This window comes from Hyperolius riggenbachi, chromosome 9 (genome assembly GCF_040937935.1).
Source record: "Hyperolius riggenbachi isolate aHypRig1 chromosome 9, aHypRig1.pri, whole genome shotgun sequence".
Classification (NCBI taxonomy): Eukaryota; Metazoa; Chordata; class Amphibia; order Anura; family Hyperoliidae; genus Hyperolius; species Hyperolius riggenbachi.
This window is the reverse complement of record NC_090654.1, coordinates 263,579,702-263,598,196: the sequence shown is the minus strand read 5'-3', so window position 1 is coordinate 263,598,196 and position 18,495 is coordinate 263,579,702. Positions and strand designations below refer to the sequence as shown.

Genomic DNA, 18,495 nt, shown 5'->3' with positions numbered 1-18,495 from the left:
GCTGGGAGGACAGTCGAGTGATGGTGGGAGGGGAGTTGGAGGGTGCCAGCGGAGTGGGGAGAGGCGGGAACAAGATGGAAAAAACGGCCACCTTATGTAAATCATCAGGTCCCTGAGGTGGGAGGTGAAAAGAAGCAGTTGATGAGATTCTGATAATTTCAGCTTGCATGAAGATTTAAAGTAGACTGTGTGCCACTTGAAATTGGGCCAATCAATATCAGAAGGAGGTGCGTTTGATTGTCCCAAGTCCAAGCGGGGTACAGTTTTTAATAATTTTGCATGCAAGCTGAATCTATTTAGCCATTGTGGCTCCTGCAGGTACCTTTAGAGCAGCCCAGACTGCAGAATGCAGGGCGTGACACACAGCAACACACACATTCCCAACATTATCAGTCAGCACACAGGTTTTATAAACAATTTCATTTATTTTGAAATAAGCAGCATAAGGCGGATTCAAGTAATAGTGGAACGGACAAGCAGAAGCCGGGGAGCGGATCTCTGATGGGAAAGTCTCTGGTGAAAGTGCCGGGAACCGGGCCAGACTGTGGAATCCCAGCTTCTCTACAGATCAGAAGAAATAACCGTGAAGGATTGCTCAGATTGTGACCTGATGGGGTCTCTCACTTCAGGGGCCGCAGAACCTTCTGGAACACAGCGGCTTACCCTTACATCTTGGTCACAACTAATGAAACGGAAAAATCTACTTGGATGTGAATGGACTGATTGGTTGGTGGCTTCGGAGAGCGAGGCTGGAAGACCATCATCTGTTTGGCAACACTGATAAAAGTTAAGTGATCCCTCAGCAATGAAGGCAATTTCTGATTGGAAAGAAGCCACTTCCTGCTCACCACATGGGGTTCTGGGCAAAGATTTGGCACCTGCAGGAAGTTAGATGTTCGGCACAGATCGATAAAGAAAGAAGGCCAATACGCTTGTTCTGCTCACTATGATTTTATGGGCGGGGCTTCAGCAGGAAGTGACATCATATTGGCACATAGGAGATTTCTCTGATTACTACATGTGTAGCTAATGTAAAAACATCCAGAAAGCATTCATTATATACTAAATGTCCTGGCTGGATGAAGAACTTTGCACCATAATCTCCCACAATTCACAGCATTGGTCCTGCTGGCTTCTGCAGCACATTCGTTAGAGAAATGTGGCCATACGTGATCAATGGCACCTCTTACAGCAGCGCACCTAAGCTGGCTACCTCTTCCCACAATCCCTGCACTGGGGGATGGGGGCTGAAGGGGGTGGGGACACAAGGACTACCTCCTTCGATAATGCCTTAACTAGTGGCTACTAACTTCTCTCACCCCCCTCAACCACGCTTTGGGGGGGGGGGGGGGGTAGACAACTACAGTTTCTTACCATTTCTTTACTGGGGGGCACTATCTCCTCACACCGCCACTGCGCTAGAGGCACCACCTCCCCGTACCACCCCGCTCTAGAGGCACCACCTCCTCACACCACCACTGCACTAGAAGCTCCACCCCTGCGCAAGAGACACCACCTCCTAGCACCGCCTCAGCACTAGAGGCACCACCTCCTCGTACCACCCCTGCATTAGAGGCACCACCTCTCCGTACCACCCCGCTCTAGAGGCACCACCTCACACCATCACTGCACTAGAGGCACCACCTCTGCGCAAGAGACACCACCTCTTAGCACCACCCCAGCGCTAGAGGCACCACCTCCTCATACCTCCCCTGCACTAGAGGCACAACCTCCATGCACTGGCCATACGGTCTCTGGTCTGAGCAGCTATTTGGGTCACAAGGCCAGATTTGCCCCCATGTGATTTACAAACTAAGCAAACAGGCCACTTGCAGATGTCACTCTGTGAAGAACATGAGGCACCATCGCTAATCAACAAAAGTGTACAATGATTTAACAGTATTAATGTATAAAAAATGCTCTTTTAAAACATTTGGGTTACTTGGAAAATGGTTCACAAAATATAAAAATAATATAAAACCCCAAACATAAATAGATTGCAGCGCTTATTGTCGCACGAGAGCAGACTGGAGCCAGCAGTCAGTGATGGCATTGTGCGCAATGGCTGGTCTTCAGGAAGTCAGGCTCAGGGTCGAGTCTTTTAGGACTTCAGAATGAGGCGGCGGTCCCCTCTTCACTGGAGCTGAAAGAAAGATGGAGACAGTGAGCGGGCCGAGCCGCTGTGAACATAATTACTCGCCGGGCCTCATTACTGACATCTCCATCCCCAAGCTCAAATCCCAATCACATCCAATCAGCGTCTGCAGAAAGCTAGTGTGCTGTGCATGTGACAGATGGAGGGGCACATGCAGCCCACCTAAATCCAAAGCTGGAAAAACTGCAGCCGGGGTGACAAGTTAATATACAGCAAGTGCAGAAGTGTGGCAGGCAAAACTTATTTCTTGGGAGAAATGTACTCATCACTGCAGTGTAGCTTTCTCCATATCCTCTCTGGGTTCAGCTAGTAGGCAGGTCCATCAGGAACAATCATGTGACTTTCAAAGCAGGAAGGACAATAGAGGCTAGGCTACATTTATCAGCATTACAATAGAGGACATGACTGAAGGGGGTGGCAGGGGCAGTGACAAGGGTGCAGAATTAGTCTGCACATTTGTTTCTTTAGCTGCACATCTCTTGGACTTCCTGCCTGGTTGACACCAAAACAGGAAGTAAGGAGACACAGGCAGCAGTGTCATCTTGCAGTAATCCTACCCAGTGCAAACTCTACCCAATACAGAAACAAAAGGCTTTTGCTGTGGCAGGTTTGTGAGTAATCTTGCCTGTGTGGTAGGAGGGTGCTGCCTTCCCCATTATTACTATCATTTACCGCAATCTAAGGTTGGCCTCCTCCACACCATGGACTGGCTTCCTTGGCTTCCATTCCAATAGCCAATAATACATGATCTAATCTTGTGCTGTCTTGACTGCTTTAACACCCTACTCTGCAGCCAACCAAAAAACATACTGGAACCTTTCCATTAACTACTGAACTCTGCTGCTCGTCTTGCCCACCTCTCTTCCCACGCCTCTGATGCTTCCACCAGGGGCATTGCTAGGACTCCAGCCAAAAATGGGTGTGGCCATGCACTGGAATGTGGGTGTGGTCATGGGTGGAGGCAAATTTACATGAACTTAATAGTGGTCTGAGTAGGCCTGAGTGGGCAGCCCCCCTCTCCATTAATGCAAAAAAAAAAAAAAAATGAAGCATATCACATAAATCACTTAAAAAATAACTAGGCAGAGTTACCTGGCTTCTGTGCTGGCTGGTCTGGCTTTCTGCTGGGCAGGCTGGCCTGCTGCCAGGTTGTCTGGCAGTCCCCCCCCCCATAGCGTTCCATGACGTTTTAGTGGATTCCCTCCCATGCTCCCAAGGGACTCCCAATTGAGACATCACAAGGCCCAGCATATCCCCATAAAAGAACCACAACTCCCTGCATGCCCCCATAAAGGCATCACAGCACCCGATATGCCCCACATACAGACCCCATAGCATTCCCCCCTTTGCTGGGTGCTGTGGTGCCTCTATGGGGCATGGTGGGTACTGTGTGGTGCCATACTGGGTGCTGTGGTGCCTCTATGAGCATGCTGGGTGCTGTGGTGCCTCTATGGGGCATGGTGGGTACTGTGTGGTGCCATACTGGGTGCTGTGGTGCCTCTATGGGGCATGCTGGGTACTGTGTGGTGCCATACTGGGTGCTGTGGTGCCTCTATGGGGCATGGTGGGTACTGTGTGGTGCCATACTGGGTGCTGTGGTGCCTCTATGGGGCATGCTGGGTACTGTGTGGTGCCATACTGGGTGCTGTGGTGCCTCTATGGGGCATGGTGGGTACTGTGTGGTGCCATACTGGGTGCTGTGGTGCCTCTATGGGGCATGCTGGGTACTGTGTGGTGCCATACTGGGTGCTGTGGTGCCTCTATGGGGCATGCTGGAGAACCAAGTTTGCAGATCACTGGGTTAGACTGACAGCAGGTGTGGATTCCCATAGTAATTGGAGATGGATACAATCCTTTGATCATTGTGTGAATTGTGACATTTGTTTATACTTTTATATCAGCATAACTTGTATGTATATTTAATATTGTATTCACAGCATTCCGGTCTAACTCCACTTTTTGGGGTTTTTAATATAGTGGTATTCAATAAATATTTTTGACATCAGCAAGCATTGGCATTTATTTCGGGGTAACCTGCGCAGAAGGATTTCTCTGGCCCCGCTGGGCCGATTTTCAAAATACTTTTTTTACTGCACGCAGCTAGCACTTTGCTAGCTGCGTGCAGTTTCCGATCGCCGCCACTCACCGCCGATTCGCCGCTACCTGCCGCGACGCCCCCTTCCCCCCCTCCAGACCCCTTGCGCAGCTTGGCCAATCAGTGCCAGGCAGCGCTGAGGGGTGGATCGGGATTCCCTCTGACGTTCCAACGTCCATGACGTCAGTGACGTCATCCCGTTCTGAGCGGGATTTCCTGCTTACTCTGATCGCCGAAGGCGATCGGAGTAAGTAGGGGGATGCCGCTTGTCAGCGGCTATCCTCGCTACATGATTTAAAATATTTTTTTTTCAAAAAGTGCTGCGCTGCCCCCTTGCCGCCAGAATTGGAACGGCAAGGGGGTTAATGGATGACTTTTTTTCTTTTTAAATAGCTGGATGTCCTGATTGTACAGCGTACTGTATGTCTCACGTAAATGGAGGATCTTATTCAAGATCGGCCTACTGACATTTAACTTCCTACATAATGTGAAGTGCCTGGCTCTTCTACTGACCACATATGCTATTGCTCCGTTGTTATTTCCTGATGAAGCAGGATCAAACCTGCGAAAAGCGTTGCATTGTCCCCCAGAGTATGTAAATAAACTTGTTGTATTTGACAACCACATTGACAATTTTTGTGTCTGCTTGGAGGAGGTGAGTCCACCACTGCCTCCGTATGTTTTAAACTTTTTAGATTCTTTTATCCTTTTGGCACCTCTGTATCCATACTACGCTACATAATCTGGGCCCTGGATACATGAAAGAAATGCTGCAGTTGCAGAGCAATCCCCACATTCTCAGATCCACAGGTTCGAATCATCTAGTCATATCCAGAGTCCACCTTTTGGTCCCAGAGCCTTCTGTCATGCTGCTCCTATGTTATGGAACTCCTTACCTCTGCAAATAAGGACAGCTCCATCTCTGGATGTGTTTAAATCCAGACTGAAAACCCACCTGTTCAGCTTGGCATTTGTAGAAATATAGTCTTTGTTGTGTGAATACTTCATTCTACTACCAACTACTGAATCTGAGAGAGTCTAAGCGCTTTGAGGCCTATGGGAGAAAAGCGCTATAGAAATGTTATTGTTATTATTGTTCACATATACAGTATATGCTTCCCACTATGTACACTGTTCCCAACTATTTGCACTATGTGCAGCGCTACAGAAGATGCTGGTGTTATACTGTAAAAAACAAAACAATAAACAAACAAAAAAAACCAAACAGCCTGTGTAGCCCCGTCCAGTGCTACGGAATGCATAATATAGATGAGCTCAGGCCCCCCCCCTTCTATCTGCTCCTCAGACATCCAGCTCTACTCTTCTTGTTTAAGCAGATTAAAGTGGACACAGCATATTAAATCTGCCCAAAGTTACATGACAGGATATAAAGTGAGGAATGTCCCAACTCCTCGCAGTGTAATGTGTATCTGTGAGACCTCGGGGTCCGCAGAGAGCCAAGGAACACAGCCCACCTAGAGCGCCTAACACATACAATACTACTACTGGGCGCTGCGCCAGGAATGTGGCCTGCTCTCATTATCTGTCTTCAGATGAATGTGCTTTCCCGGCTCAAATGAAGCACTTCACCGAGTTCCCGGGGTCACCCCGCTGCCGCCAGCAGAAAGGAAGCGGCCGTGTTTGCAACACCGAGAGAGGCAAACAGCGAGGAGACAAAAGACCAGCTCTACACACAGATGGAAAACAGCGAGCAAACACACAGAGGCTCTGAAAACACGGCGAGGAGCGCAGAGGGGTCCCACCACTGCCGAGTCACCAAGTGCAGAGCTCAACAGGAGACTAGACTAGTGTGACAACAGCAAGGAGAGCAGAGGGGTCCCACCACTGCCGTCACAGTGTCACCAAGTGCAGAACTCAACAAGAGACCAGGCTAGTGTGACAACAGCGAGGAGCACAGAGGGGTGTCACCAAGTGCAGAGCTCAACAGGAGACTTGACTAGTGTGACTACGAGAAGCGCAGAGGGGTCCCACCACTGCCAGGTCACCAAGTGCAGAGCTCAACAGGAGACTAGACTAGTGTGACAACAGTGAGGAGCACAGAGAGGTGTCACCAAGTGCAGAGCTCAACAGGAGACTAGACTTGTGTGACAACAGCGAGGAGCGCAGAGGGGTGTCACCAAGTGCAGAGCTCAACAGGAGACTAGACTTGTGTGACAACACAGCGAGGAGCACAGAGGGGTTCCACCACTGCTGTGTAACCAAGTGCAGAGCTCAACAGGAGACTAGACTAGTGTGACAACAGCAAGGAGCGCAGAGAGGTCCCACCACCGCTGTGTAACCAAGTGCAGAGCTCAACAGACCGACTAGTGTGACAACAGCGAGGAGTGCAGAGGGGTCCCACCACTGCCGTGTCTCCAAGTGCAGAGCTCAACAGGAGACTAGACTAGTGTGACAACACAGCTAAGAGCGCAGAGGGGTCCCACCACTGTTGTGTCACCAAGTGCACAGCTTAACAGGAAACTATGGCTTTCCTGACGGCCGACGATTTTTTTGAGAGACAAGTGGTCGTTTCTGCAATCTGACGATGTGGGTACAGGCCCGCGAACTTCGTTTACAGTCGCGCGACAATAACGAGCGCCACAGCAGATGGCATTTTTGAAATCCCACACGATTCCCGTGCAAAGTACCACGGTTGCTTGAAGTCTCCTTCCCGCCTGTCATTTGCCATCAAGTGACATCGCACAGACCCTCCACCAGAAAGATGGATCGGGGAGCAGTCTTCGTCAGGGAGACGTCGCTGGATCCATCTTCCTCTATCGCTAGGTGAGCACTCAGCTTAAAGTGAACCTGAGATGAAAGTCACGTTCTATACTTACCTGGGGCTTCCTTAAGCCCCCTTAAGGCCACTAAGTCCCTCGCTTTGTCCCCGGATTGCTCCTGTCACCTGCAATGCAGCCCGATAGCCAGGCAAGGCGCGCGCCCCCATCACGCTCCCGTTCCTGGGAACGTTCTGCGCAGTAGGGAGTGCAGTAGGGATCACGCGTGGCCAAGCCAGGAAGTGTGACTGCCAGGCTTTCGGGCAGTATTGTGGGTGACAGGAGCCACCCGGGGAGAAAGCAATGGACTGTGAGCCTTGAGGGGGCTTAAGGAAGCCCCAAGTAAGTGTAGAACCTAAGATGGCTTTCATCTTAGGTACACTTTAAGTGTGCCACCAGTAAACCCCCCCCTCCAGCTGTCTGGTTACAGTACAGCAGCTGTGCACTCACCTCCTTCTGGGCTTCATGCAGCAATCACCTGCTCCTCTGTCTGCACCTCCGCTAACTCTCATTACTTCCTCTAATCAGGAAGTAGTGAGAGGAAGTGGGGCTGCAGACAAAGGAGCCCACGGCAAGTGATGGTCGTGTGGAGCTCAGAAGGAAGTGAGTTGTTCCTAGGACTCGGAGGCTTCCTTCTGGCTATAACACAGCAGTGGAAGGAGGAGTATGGAGGCAGAAGTCGGGCCCCCCTCATGAACATAATTGTGGTGCGGGGCCTGGGGCAATTGCCCTACTTGCCCCCTCAAACGCTGCCACTGGACTATACAAGCATTGAAGCCAGTAGAGTGCAGACATCCTGGCACCCTGCCGCACCCCTTACTTGCTCCGGGATAGTGGTGTCAGGGGATGGGTAGAGTGTGACTGAGGCCCTTGTTATTGGTGCCACTGCAGTGATGTATGGACAGCCAGGAGGGTCTCACATCTCTTCCAGGGATCAGTAATATATAATAAATGAATTACTGAATTACTAAACTAATGTCCAGCGCTGCATAATATGTTGGCCCTTTATAAATACAATAAATAAACAACAATAATAAATGGGGGGGGGGGGGGGGGCTGCGCTGAAATGATTGGCACATTTTTGAGACATGAAAGTTCTGTAGTGTAAAAGGATAAGTGTATTTCAGCTAAACCCATGGAAATCCATCAAAAAGGTGAATTCTGGTTGGATGTTGTATGTCATTCCACCCATGTGTGTTCAGTCTCACATCCCTGTCTGCACACTTACAGCTGAGGGTGGAGCGCAGTGAGCTGGACAGGAAGCTGCCATTTGCACGAAGGGACGACGACAAGGCCGTCAGCCGAGCGTTCTGGATGTCCGCTTTAAACTTTTCTTCCTGAAACAAAAATGATGAAAAACATTTTTACTAGAGATCTGAGTGTGCAATGCCTGTCCCTGCCGCCCATGGAGATCAGTGATCTGTACAAAGTGTGTAATGCCTGTCCCTGCCGCCCATGGTGATCAGTGGTCTGTACAGAGTGTGCAATGCCTGTCCTCGTCCTCCATGGTGATCAGTGACCTGTAACAAGTGTGCAATACCTGTCCCCGCCCCTCCATGTTGATCAGTGATTTGTACAGAGTGTGCAATGCCTGTCCTCGCCCCTCCATAGATATCAGTGATCTGTACAGAGTGTGCAATGCCTGTCCCCGCCCCCCATGGAGATCAGTGATCTGTACCGAGTGTGCAATGCCTGTCCTCGCCCCTCCATAGATATCAGTGATCTGTACAGAGTGTGCAATGCCTGTCCCCACCCCCCATGGTGATCAGTGATCTGTAACAAGTGTGCAATACCTGTCCCCGCCCCTCCATGGTGATCAGTGATCTATACTGAGTGTGCAATGCCTGTCCTCGCCCCTCCATAGATATCAGTGATCTGTACAGAGTGTGCAATGCCTGTCCCCACCCCCCATGGTGATCAGTGATCTGTACAGAGTGTGCAATGCCTGTCCACGCCCCTCCATGGTGATCAGTGGTCTGTACAGAGTGTGCAATGCCTGTCCCCACCCCTCCCTAGAGATCAGTGATCTGTACAAAGTGTGTAATGCCTGTCCCTGCCGCCCATGGTGATCAGTGGTCTGTACAGAGTGTGCAATGCCTGTCCTCGTCCTCCATGGTGATCAGTGACCTGTAACAAGTGTGCAATACCTGTCCCCGCCCCTCCATGTTGATCAGTGATTTGTACAGAGTGTGCAATGCCTGTCCTCGCCCCTCCATAGATATCAGTGATCTGTACAGAGTGTGCAATGCCTGTCCCCACCCCCCATGGAGATCAGTGATCTGTACCGAGTGTGCAATGCCTGTCCTCGCCCCTCCATAGATATCAGTGAACTGTACAGAGTGTGCAATGCCTGTCCCCACCCCCCATGGTGATCAGTGATCTGTAACAAGTGTGCAATACCTGTCCCCGCCCCTCCATGGTGATCAGTGATCTATACTGAGTGTGCAATGCCTGTCCTCGCCCCTCCATAGATATCAGTGATCTGTACAGAGTGTGCAATGCCTGTCCCCACCCCCCATGGTGATCAGTGATCTGTACAGAGTGTGCAATGCCTGTCCACGCCCCTCCATGGTGATCAGTGGTCTGTACAGAGTGTGCAATGCCTGTCCCCACCCCTCCCTAGAGATCAGTGATCTGTACAGAGTGTGCAATGCCTGCCCCCGCTCCACCATAGAGATCAGTGATCTGTACAGAGTGTACAGATCACTGATCACCATGGGGGGGCGGGGACAGGCATTGCACACTCTGTACAGATCACTGATCTCTATGGTGGAGCGGAGACAGGCATTGCACACTCTGTACAGATCACTGATCTCTAGGGAGGGGTGGGGACAGGCATTGCACACTCTGTACAGACCACTGATCACCATGGAGGGGCGTGGACAGGCATTGCACACTCTGTACAGATCACTGATCACCATGGGGGGCGGGGACAGGCATTGCACACTCTGTACAGATCACTGATCACCATGGGGGGTGGGGACAGGCATTGCACACTCTGTACAGATCACTGATCACCATGGGGGGTGGGGACAGGCATTGCACACTCTGTACAGATCACTGATATCTATGGAGGGGCGAGGACAGGCATTGCACACTCAGTATAGATCACTGATCACCATGGAGGGGCGGGGACAGGCATTGCACACTCTGTACAGATCACCGATCACCATGGGGGGCGGGGACAGGCATTGCACAGAGTGTGCAATGCCTGTCCCCACCCCCCATGGAGATCAGTGATCTGTACCGAGTGTGCAATGCCTGTCCCTGCCCCTCATGAAGCTCAGTGATCTGTACAGATCGTGACTGCAGTAGCGGCTTTCTGATGGGCTCCACCAGAAATAGCAGAACCTGAGTAGGTCCGCTCTACTGCGCAGCCACAGACTGCCTGCACAGTAGAGCAGACCCGATCAGTCCCCCACCCCACACTCACACCTCTGTTCCTCTCTGATTGGCCAATATTTCTCATGCTGAGACAATGCACTTTCTATAGCGATGGGTGGGCAATGCATATGCAATCAGGCAGAGGAGAGTAAGGGAAGAAATGACATCAGGATTGGCTTCAAAATAACCATAGTTGAACTGGGAAATGCTAAGAAGGATTTTTCTCTTTTTTTTACGGTAGAAAAATCACTAAAATCAAAATGTGGACAGTGCAATACATATGTTTTGTAAGTAGAGCAAGTATTTATCTACTTACATATGTGTTTTTTCTGAGATAGTATGGCTGACAGCTCCTCTTTAATGGAGAGCTAAACTCTGTAAATTCTGTAGTATCACATGACTGGGTAAAGCCCTATTTTACGCACAGTAATTATGTACACTATCGGCTTACCATGGAGAGCTGTGGTGTCAGCGTGATTGATGTTGTAACTTTCAGAGGAGAGGAGTGACATGTTAATCAGTGAGAGGGAGGCACTCCGGCCTCCGGCATTGCTGTTGTGGTGAATCTGCTGAGCTGCAGTCACAGCCTCTTCCTATCAGGAGATACTCACCCGATAATCCTGGATTCTGCGCTTAGAGTCTTCCAGTTGCTGCTGCAGGGAGCCGATGATCTCCCGGTACTGGGCGTATCTTTCTTCCATCACTTCTCGCTGTAGGTGAGAGTCCTGCGCACAACACAGAACAGCCAATCAGAACATCTGCAGCTTATTTACCTGCAACATCATCAACAAGCGCCGAACGAGACACTCCGAGAACTTGTGGGAGCTCAAAAACGGGCAGACTCTCATGTGCCACTCCTTGATGCCCTTTGAGATGCAGGGAAGAAGCGATTTCCCAAGCAAGGGGGTCAACGACTTATAAGTAAACTAATTTGCCAATTGCATTTCTTAAAGAGGTACTGTAGTGACACATTAAGTAAATTATTCAGGATACCGACTTGTCTGTTAAATATCATGGTTTCAGCATCAGAAACACTTCCTACAGCTACAGTATATACGGGTGAATGAACTGTAGCTCCCCAGTGCCAGCCGTACTCATGCAGCCCCAAACCTTGACACTCCTACCACCATGCTTCACTGTAGGCAAGACACTCTTGTCTCTGTATTCCTCACCTGATTGCTGCCATGCATGCTTGATTCCAACTAAACCGAAATGTTTGTCTCATCAGGCTACAGGACATGGTTCCAGTAATCCATAGCCTTAGTTTTCGTGTATTTAGCCGTTTGCAGGGCATACATGCAAAAACTGCACCGGGAAATTTGGGCGCAGGTTAAAGCTGAAAAACTGTTCATCCTGCTCCTGCACAAGTCCCGGAGGCGTTACTTAGTATTCCTCCTCCAGGCCGCCGTGGATAGTGGGAAGAGACGTAATTCGGCTTCCAGCTATTGCTGTCAGCCGAATTATGCAGTTTTTATAGCAATTTGGGCTTTGTCTTTTGACGGCACCTAAATTATTGTCCGATGCCGCTATAGCCGTAATTCACATTACAGCCTATGGCGGCGCCTGGTGTGCCCACATTTCCCTACGATGTTTTGTGGTTTTAGTTTTCAAGCTTTCTTATACATAATCTTTAAAAGAGTCTTCCTTCTGGGACGACAGCAGCCCAGGGCCGCCTATGACGCCAAGTGAAACTTTAGCATCAGGCGTCATTGTGGCTGGAGCGGCATCTCCCTCCCCGAGTCCGCCACTTGTCTTACCTTCTTGGCGGCCGCCTCCTCTATGACTGTCCTCCAATCAGCGGCGACCCGCAGCGCTGCTGTGACAGGAGAGTAGCTCCCGTAGCACCTATACTGGAGGCACCTACATGGGTAACCTATAGAGGGGGAAACTATACTGGCTACATATACTGGTGGCAACTATACTGGCTACCTATACGGTAGGCACCTACCTGGCTTACCTATGCTGGGGGCAACTATACTGGCTAGTCCAGGGGCGTAACTAGAAATCACTGGGCCCCCCTGCAAAACTTTGGATGGGGCCCCCTCCCTCTGCACACTGAATAGGGACTTTCTGTAAATCTTTGTCTACAAAACTCAATATCAGTGGCTGAGCATACGCAGTCATTAGAACAATTGTGCAGAGAGCAGAAAGTTTTTTCTCTCTATGCCCTTAGTTGTCAGTCTCAGAACGGGGCCCACTGTGGCTTCTGGGCCCCCCTGCAGCTGCATCCCTTGCAGGGTGTATTGTTACGCCCCTGCTGGCTACCTATACCAGAGGCACCTACCTGGGTAACCTACACAGGGGACCACTATACTGGCTACCTATACTGGAGGCACCTGACTGGCTACCTATTCTGGAGGCATTTAACTGGCTAGCTATTCTGGAGGCATTTAACTAGCTAGCTATTCTGGAGGCAACCATACTGGCTACCGACAGCCAGCATACCAATTTGATGCAGTGTGCGGTTTATGGCCTAAGCACTGACAGGCTGACCTCCAACCCCTTCAACCTCTGCAGCAATGCTGCCAGCATTCATATTTGCAAAATACAACCTCTGGATATGATGCTGAGCGTGTGCACTTAAAGGGATACTGTAGGGGGGTCGGGGGAAAATTAGTTGAACTTACCCGGGGCTTCTAACGGTCCCCCGCAGACATCCTGTGCCCACGCATCCACTCACCGATGCTCCGGCCCCACCTCCGGTTCACTTCTAGAATTTCAGACTTTAAAGTCTGAAAACCACTGTGCCTGCATTGCTGTGTCCTTGTTCCCACTGATGTCACCAGGAGCGTACTGCGCAGACACAGACCATACTAGGCCTGCGTAGTACGCTCATGGTGACATCAGCGGGATCGAGGACACGGCAACGCAGGCGCAGTGGTTTTCAGACTTTAAAGTCTGAAATTCCAGAAGTGAGCTGGAGGCGGGGCCGGAGCATTGGGGAGTGGCTGCGTGGGCACAGGATGTCTGTAGGGGATCATTAGAAGCCCCGGGTAAGTTCAACTCATTTTCCCCCGACCCCCCTACAGTGTCCCTTTAAAGAGACACTGAAGCGAAAAAAAAATGATGATATTATGATTTGTATGTGTAGTACAGCTAAGAAATAAAACATTAAGATCAGATACATCAGTCTAATTGTTTCCAGTACAGGAAGAGTTAAGAAACTCCAGTTGTTATCTCTATGCAAACAAGCCATTAAGCTCTCCGACTAAGTCTTAAGGTAGCCATACACTAGTCGATTTGCCATTAGATCGACCAGCTGACAGATCCCTATCTGATCGAATCTGATCAGAGAGGGATCGTATGGCTGCCTTTACTGCAAACAGATTGTGAATCGATTTCAGCCTGAAACCGATCACAATCTGTTGAGCTGCTCCTGCCGCCTGGCCCCCCCCGTATACATTACCTGATGCTGGCTCCGGGTCCTCTTCTCCGCGCTGCACCGCATCCCAGCATCCCGCACCGCATCCCAGCGTACACTGTGTCAATAGAGCGCCCTCTATTTGAACTTCCTGGTCACTGCAGTGACACAGGAAGCGCCGGGATGGAGCCGGAACAGAGCCGTGCAGCGCGGAGAAGATGCCCGGGAGCCAGCGTCAGGTAATGTATACCTGATCGGATCGGCCGCCGCTAGCGACGCGCTCCCTACCCGCGGGTGATCGAGGGTAATTTCCCGCACGGCGCGATTGACGGACCGATCCGATTTCGGGAGGAAATCGGATCGGCGGGTGCGTTTACCGCAAACGATTGGCAGCAGATTCGATCCCAGGATCGAATCTGCTGTCGAAACGGTCGCGAATCGGGCCAGTGTATGGCTACCTTTAGTCTTGGAGAGGGCTGTTATCTGACTTTTATTATCTGAACTGTAAGTGAACTGTTTACTTTTCCTCTGCTAGAGGAGAGGTCATTACTTCACAGACTGCTCCGAAAGACTCATTTTGAATGCTGAGTGTTGTGTAATCTGCACATATCATAGAATGCTGCAATGTTAGAAAAAACACTATATACCTGAAAATAAAAGTATGAGAATTTTTTCTTTGCTGCTAATCTTCTAGTAATTATTCATAGTACACAACCAATTCACTATATCATATTTTTTTTTTCGCTTCAGTGTCTCTAACTTCTTTGGTGGACCATTAAGGGGCCTGTTCTGAGTGGAACCTGCCCTGTTAAATGGCTGTATGGTCTTGGCCACTGTGCTGCTGCTCAGTTTCAGGGTGTTAGCCTAGGCCATCTTTATGTAGAGGCACTATTTTATTTTTATTTTTTTTTTAAGATCCTCACAGAGTTCTCTGCCATGAGGAGCCATGTTGAACTTCGAGTAACCAGTATGAGAGAGTGTGAGAGCGGTAACGCCAAATTTACCACAGCTGCTTCCCATTCACACCTGAGACCTTGTAACACTGATGGAGTAACATGACCCCGGGGAGGGAAAATGTCTAATTGGGCAGACTTTTGACATTCTTCACTTAGTGGGTGTACTCACTTTTGTTGCCAGCGGATTAGTCGAAAATGGCAAATCTGCTATTAATGAGTGATTTTGATGGGACAGCAAATTTACACTGTTATACAAGTTGTGCATGGACTACTTTATATTGTATCAAAGTATCATATCTTCAGAGTTGTCCCATTAAAAGATATGCCGCCCGGCCCTCACGGTCTGCCTAATTATGCTGGGCCCATCCCCACCTTCTGCCTAATGATACTGGGCCCATCCCCTACCCTCCGCCTAATGATACGGCGCCCGGCCCCCACCCTCTGCCTAATGATACTGGGCCCATCCCCTACCCTCCGCCTAATGATACGGCGCCCGGCCCCCACCCTCTGCCTAATGATACTGGGCCCATCCCCTACCCTCCGCCTAATGATACGGCGCCCGGCCCCCACCCTCTGCCTAATGATACGATGCCCGTCCCCAACCCTCTACCTAATGATACGGCGCCCGGCCCCCACCCTCTGCCTAATGATACTGGGCCCATACCCCACCCTCTGCCTAATGATACGATGCCCGTCCCCACCCTCTACCTAGTGATACGGCACCAGGCCCCCACCCTCTACCTAATGATAAGATGTCTGTCCCACACCCTCCGCCTAATGATACGGCGCCCGTCCAAAACCCTCACCCTCTACCTAATGATACAGTGCCCGTCCCCACCCTCTGCCTAATGATACGTTGCCTGTCCCTCTCCCTCTGCCTAATAATACAGCGCCTGTCCAACACCCTCCGCCTAATGATACGGTGCCCATTCCCCTCCCTCTGCCTAAAGATATGGTGCCCATCCCCCCACTCTCTGCCTAATAATACTTCACCCGTCCTCCACCTAATGAAAGAACAGAATTTATTGCGATAATGTTCCTGGATGGTGAAGCCACAATGATGTATTGGGCAGTGATGAAAGCTATTTTCTGCGGACACGTATTGGCCCCGTTTCTTGCCGGATGAGTTTGGGCCAAGTCATGATCCGCTGCAAGTCACGGCTAAATCTCTGCATAAGCTGCCCCATCTCTGGCGATAAACACGCGGTAACCATGACGCCACACCTGTTTCCCATTTCCATCACTCTGCACACATACCAACATATGGGACAGACTTTTCTCTTTATTGTGCCGATAAATCCTTCTAGAGTAATAAGCAGGCTGTGTAGGAGCGGCAATAAACAGATCACATTGGTCCCATTGCTCCCTTCCTCTCCAGAAACCAAGGAGTCTGTTTATAAAGCTGGAGAACCTCAGAACAAAACATGCAAATGTCTCTCCACACAGGAGCTTCTCAACCAGCAATGATCCTGCTGGAACCTCAACTTCTGTCTCCTCTCGGTTCTCAGCCAATGGAGAATAAGTGCCCCAGTCAAGGGCAGGCACAGAGACCCCCCCCCTCCCCCTAAGAAACATGTAACCAGAAGAACGTAGAGACCCCCTTGCCTGCAGGTTGGCACCGTGGCTCCTGCTTTGGACTGGTTCTGTTGTATGGAATTTTTATTTGATGATTTTTAGTGCTGGCAATCTCATAAGGTTTAATCGGGGAGGCAGCCACTACCTATGTGCCCCAAACGTAGGTCAATCAAGTGGAAGATCGTCCCCAAGTGCCAGAACCCAATTACTGCACTAAATGTGACCACCAGAGATGGTCACCTTGAAAATTTGTCCAATCAGAATCAGCAGGGAATTAAGCTACATATACTCTACCCAGAATCGTTAGCCTCTCATTGTCCATCTGTAGTGGCCACCTGCACAGTTACTTTTGCCTCCTTTTGGACACCTCCTTCCTCTAGTCTAGTGTGAAAGGGAATGCTGGGTAATACTGCTGGAGGATCCCAGGTAGGTAAGAACATTAACTCCATCAGAGCAGAAACACGGAATCAGCACCATGGAAAGTGCAGGCTATGGTGTACAACTTGTGGTGGTGAGGTCACAGAGGACAGCTGGCTTGTGACAGACAGGTCTGTTCCTCTAATGCAGAAAGCCCAATATGGCTGTACTTCCTGTAGAGAGATGGGTGATAGGGACATACAAGAGCCGCACAGCATTGTCACCCATCTACTGAGCAAGGCAGAGCTGAACTGATATGGATAGCTCCATCCTGGATGAGGAGGATCTAGTGCTGCCATTCCATCACCACCGCCCTCAGCCATCCCTTTTCTCTCCTAGATTTTGTCTGTGATGGCGTCAGAAACAGTAAATGCCAATAGTAATGGTCGCGAGTGACTAGAGTCCGGCTAGTCTGAAAATTGTATGCAGCTTGGATTTGGACCAATCAAAATGATCAGGAAGTGGATTGGACTGACCAAATTCCAGGCTGTAACACACAATAAATCCCCTGCTGCGCAAGTGCTCTGTAGAAAGTTCCTCCATATTACTAAGTCACAGGAAGTGGCTATGATGCCACAGGAAGAGGCAGCGATGTTAAAGGAAGAGACCATGATGCCACAGGAAGAGACAGATATGTCACAGGAAGAAGCAGATATATCACAGGAAGAGGCAGAAATGTCACAGGAAGAGGATTTAATGGCTGCCCTGGAATTGAAGATCCTAACCCCCTTTAAAATCCAATTACAGGAACGAAAATGTATTTTAATTTTGGATGATGTGGAAAGAGGTTAGAACACATTCTGAATTTTTATTCCTGTCCTGCATTTCTATTTGTATGAGCTTACTTCACTTCCTGTACAGACAGGAAAGGGCAAAATCTCATTTTTGTTAATTGAGGAAGAGTTTGAACAGTTGTTTGGCAGTCAGTAGACAAAGTCCACTCAAAGTCCATTTGGCAATGACAGTCTGTTAGCAGAAACAGGACAAACAAGCACTATTCTCGTAGAGGTTACTCTGCAGGGTCTATACAATGATGAAAAATGATCTGCCTCAACCAATCCCCAAAATCTGAACATTACATTGTCACTGTAGCCAGAAAGGGGGCAATTTCATACTGTAACATGTCAGTCTGAAGGATCCCAATGGTAATGTTACTTTTTTGATATTATTGTATAAACCATTACAACAAAAAAATAGAGTTTACAGGTCTTGATCTCCAGGCTATCACAAAGTTCCTGTTCCTTCAGAAGAAAACTCCAAGGTAAATGCATGACACAAACACTAAGTAATAAGCAGAGCCAGTTCATCTGCAAGGCTTAAAAAAAAAAACATGTACCTAGGGCCTGTTGCTTATATAGGGGCCTGGCTGTTACCTTCTCTCAGCCTCTCTTCAGGTGCAAGGCACTGGGGACCAACACTGCCACTTTGCCTATGGCCCATTTGCACCTTTCTCCATCTGTGGTAATAAGGGCCTGAAGAACTCAGCTGTGAAGTAGTACTGGGTTAACTTCCAGCATGGAGATATCGAGACGAGATCCAACAAGGTCAGAGTGGCTTTTAGCACTGTTAACTCCTGAAATGGTCATGATCATGTAATTGACTTTGGCAGATAGGCGAAACTCGGCTGAAACAATTTAGTAGTAATTTGTGGAAATAAGTGGTCAGGGTTGATGGAACTATGATTTGGAGACCAAACAGAGGTTCTTGGAGTAACAGCACTCAGGTTTTCCATGGTCTACACGAGATTCACAAGTCAGCAGAAAAGGTCATCGGCA

At 49.5% G+C, this 18,495-nt stretch overlaps 1 protein-coding gene across 5 annotated transcripts in view; it reads right to left on the bottom strand.

The window, feature by feature from the left end:
- Positions 1–405: 405 nt before the first annotated feature.
- The window catches only part of CEP128 (centrosomal protein 128), a 253,904-nt gene continuing 235,814 nt past the window's right edge, over positions 406–18,495 (bottom strand). For 4 of the 5 annotated variants that reach the window (XM_068254441.1, XM_068254445.1, XM_068254442.1 and 1 more), the window contains 2 exons: positions 11,023–11,136; positions 8,123–8,364 (listed from right to left, as the gene is read on the bottom strand). In XM_068254441.1, coding sequence (XP_068110542.1) covers positions 8,155–8,364; positions 11,023–11,136 — 324 coding nt within the window. In that variant the 3' untranslated portion in view covers positions 8,123–8,154. Of the gene's footprint in view, positions 2,144–8,122; positions 8,365–11,022; positions 11,137–18,495 lie in introns of those variants that run through there. The other variant, XM_068254444.1, reaches the window with a different exon arrangement.